General features: G+C 58.7%; 1 protein-coding gene across 1 annotated transcript; it reads right to left on the bottom strand.

The window, feature by feature from the left end:
* Nucleotides 1–325: 325 nt before the first annotated feature.
* C3H11orf91 (chromosome 3 C11orf91 homolog) lies at nucleotides 326–3,083 on the bottom strand (the record flags this gene model as incomplete). The annotated part of the gene is made up of 2 exons (XM_029059843.2): nucleotides 326–565; nucleotides 2,690–3,083. Coding segments are annotated over 2 exons (480 nt in total), but the record flags the coding sequence as incomplete, so codon positions are not given.
* Nucleotides 3,084–3,414: the final 331 nt, after the last annotated feature.

Raw genomic sequence — 3,414 nt, 5'->3', positions numbered from 1 at the left:
CCTGTATCTACCCCAGCGCTTAGAACAGTGCTCTGCACATCATAAACGCTTAGCAAATACCAACATTATTATTGCAAGTTGTAGTGCTTAGTACAGTGCGTGGCACCCAGTAAGTGCTTAATAAATACGATCTAATGAATGAATGGATGAAGCCAGCAGCCTCCTTTCTGGTCTTTTTGCTCCTTTTTGCTCTAGGGCCAGTCAGTGCTTGTGAGAGATCAAAGGTCAAAGAATGTCCATCTCTCCGGACTCATATCAAGGATCAGTAAACTTTACCCCCGGAGAAAGACAGCAACACACACAAGCAGCATTAGCAAAGATGAGCTGAGAGTACACACACATGCTAATACTGTATTGGTGAGGAGCTGGGTGGCATTCGTTAGCGGAGATCATAAAATAGTTAAATCTGAATCTGTGGTAAATGCACTAAATGGTCAAATAAATAACTGCGGACACGGAAAGCCTGGAGCCGGGGTTTCTTAAGATGCACGAGCTTGTTTCTTCACCTGGGACTTCATCATCATGCCTTGTAGCTTTTCATCTTTGAGGGCCTTCAGAAACTTATCTGGAAACGACAGGGACTTATTAGTTGGGGGGTCGCGCTCTGTCGCCAAAGTACGTTCACCTCAAGTGTGTCCGCGGTGGACCCATTTTAACCTTTCCAACCGGCCGAGAGGAGGATGTGCTTTCACGCGAGTGACATCGTTTTGCCCAGGGACCAAGTGAGAATCCAGTTTCCTGAAGCCCAGAGTCCTTTGAGAGCTTGTTCTCTACCGTGTTTCTGACCCGGATAAGGGGTGATCCTCGATCAGTCCTAGAAGGTGGATTTTGCTCCCGGGAGGGTATTACCAAGAGAATCTGGGTGGGGAATTACTGATGGGGTGGCCCTTCATTTCCCTCAAACCCAGCCCACCCACCTGAAGCTCCAGGCGGCTAAGTAGGCCAAATCCTACTGGAGAAGCGGTGTGGTCTAGTGGAAAGAGCAACGGGCTTGGGAGTCGGAGGCCCTAATTTCGGCTCTGCCGCTTATCTCTGTGTGATCGGGGGCAAATAGCTCAACTTCTCTGTCTGTTACCTCATCTGTAAAATGGGGATTAACACCGTCGGCCTTATGCGCGACAGGGACTGTGACCGAGCTAATTGTCTTGTTTCTACCTGAGCACTTAGAACAGTGCTTGGCACATAGTAAGTGCTGAACAAGGACCATCGTTGTTATGATGAGGATTTTTAATATCCCGGATGGATAGGTGTGTCCGGGGTATATACAGTAGGCGTGTCTGGGGAATGATGGAGTGTATCCAGGGAGCGCGTCTGGGGTCACAAGGGAGTGTATCCAGGGGGTGTGTCTGGGGAAACAAAGGGGTGTATCCAGGGGGCGTGTCTGGGGAAACAAAGGGGTGTATCCAGGGGCGGGTCCGGGGAACCAAGGGGTGTATCCAAGGGGCATGTCTGGGGAATCAGGGGGTGTATCCAGGGGGCATGTCCGGGAAACAAGAGACTGTATCCAGGAGGCATGTACGGGGAATCAGGGGGTCTTTCCAGGGGGCCTGTCCGGGGTGTATCCAAGGGGCGTGTCTGGGGAACCAGGGTGTGTATCGAGGGTGTGTCCGGGGAAACAAGGGGTGTATCCAGGGGCGTGTCTGGGCAAACAAGAGGGTGTATCCAGGGAGCGTGCCTGGGAAAACAAGGTGTATCCAGGGGACATGTCTGGGGAAACAAGGGGGTGTATCCAGGGGGCCTGTCCGGGGAAACGATGGGGCGTATCGAGGGGCGTGTCTGGGGAAACAAGGGAGTGTATCCAGAGGGCGTGTCTGGGGAAACAAGGGGTGTACCCGGGGGATGTCCGGGGTGTATCCAGGGGGGCGTGTACGGGGAAACAGGGGGTGTATCCAGGGGGCTTGTCTGGGAAAACAAGGGGGAGTATCCAGGGGGTGTGTCCGGGGAACCGAGGGGGTGTAACCAGGGGGCCTGTCCGGGGAAACAAGGGGATGTATCCAGGGGGCCTGTCCGGGGAAACAAGGGGGTGTATCCAGGGGGCCTGTCCGGGGAAACGAGGGGGTGTATCCAGGGGGCCTGTCCGGGGAAAGAAGGGGGAGTATCCAGGGGACCTGTCTGGGAAAACAAGGGGGTGTATCCAGGGGCATGTCCGGGGTGTATCCAGGGGGCGTGTCTGAGGAAACAAGGGGATATATCCAGGGGGCGTGTGTGGGGAAAGAAGGGGGAGTATCCAGGGGGCCTGTCCGGGGAAAACAAGGGGGTGTATCCAGGGGGTCTGTCCGGGGAAACAGGGGGATGTATCCAGGGGGCCCGTCCGGGGAAAAAGGGGTGTATCCAGGGGGCCTGTCCGGGGAAACAAGGGGATGCATCCAGGGGGCCCGTCCGGGGAAAAAGGGGTGTATCCAGGGGGCCTGTCCGGGGAAACAAGGGGATGCATCCAGGGGGCCCGTCCGGGGGAAAAGGGGTGTATCCAGGGAGTCTGTCCGGGGAAACAAGGGGATGCATCCAGGGGGCCCGTCCGGGGGAAAAGGGGTGTATCCAGGGAGTCTGTCCAGGGAAACAAGGGGATGCATCCAGGGGGCCCGTCCGGGGGAAAAGGGGTGTAACCAGGGGGCCTGTCCGGGGAAAGAAGGAGTAGGGGGGGGGGGTGTCCGGGGGAACGAGGGGGTGTATCGAGGGGGCGGCGCCTCACACGGCTGCGAGTCGAAGCGGTCTCCGGTGATGGTGAGGAGCTCCAGCTCCTTGAGTCGGATGCCCAGCTCGCAGAGGTCCTCGGGCGGGGCCGCGGGCCCGGGCCCGGGGGGCGGGGGGGGCGGCGAGCAGAAGAAGCGCAGGGGCTCGTAGGGCAGCGGGGCCAGGCCGGCGGGCCAGGGCGGGGGGCGCAGCCCGGGCGGGGGAGGGGGCGGCCCGGGACCCCCCCCGGACGCACCCCCGAGCCCCCCGGCCCGCAGAGGCACGAACAGCTTCCTCCAGATGCTCAGCTCTCCCAGCGGGGACGGGGACACCCCGCGGTCGTACAGGGAGGGGAAATAGAGCGGGGGCTCCGGCGGCTTGCTCATCCTGGGGTCCCCCCCTTCTCCATCCCCCCCCCCCCGGACCCTCCCCCCTCCCCCGAGGCATCGTTTGAATGGCCCCACGGCCACGTGGCCACCGTTATGCTCTCACTAGCTGCCAAGCGCTGGGCGACGAAGGAGCGTTCATTCATTCATTCAATAGTATTTATTGAGCGCTTACTATGTGCAGAGCACTGTACTAAGCGCTTGGGATGAACAAGTCGGCAACAGATAGAGACAGTCCCTGCCGTTTGACGGGCTTTACAGTCTAATCGGGGGAGACGGACAGACAAGAACAAGCGTGGCTCGCTTGGCGGGACGGTTCTCACCTCTGGCCGACGGGGACCCTCTTTCTCCCTCTGGG

Source organism: Ornithorhynchus anatinus, chromosome 3, assembly GCF_004115215.2.
Source record: "Ornithorhynchus anatinus isolate Pmale09 chromosome 3, mOrnAna1.pri.v4, whole genome shotgun sequence".
Classification (NCBI taxonomy): domain Eukaryota; kingdom Metazoa; phylum Chordata; class Mammalia; order Monotremata; family Ornithorhynchidae; genus Ornithorhynchus; species Ornithorhynchus anatinus.
This window is presented reverse-complemented; position numbering and strand designations above follow the sequence as displayed.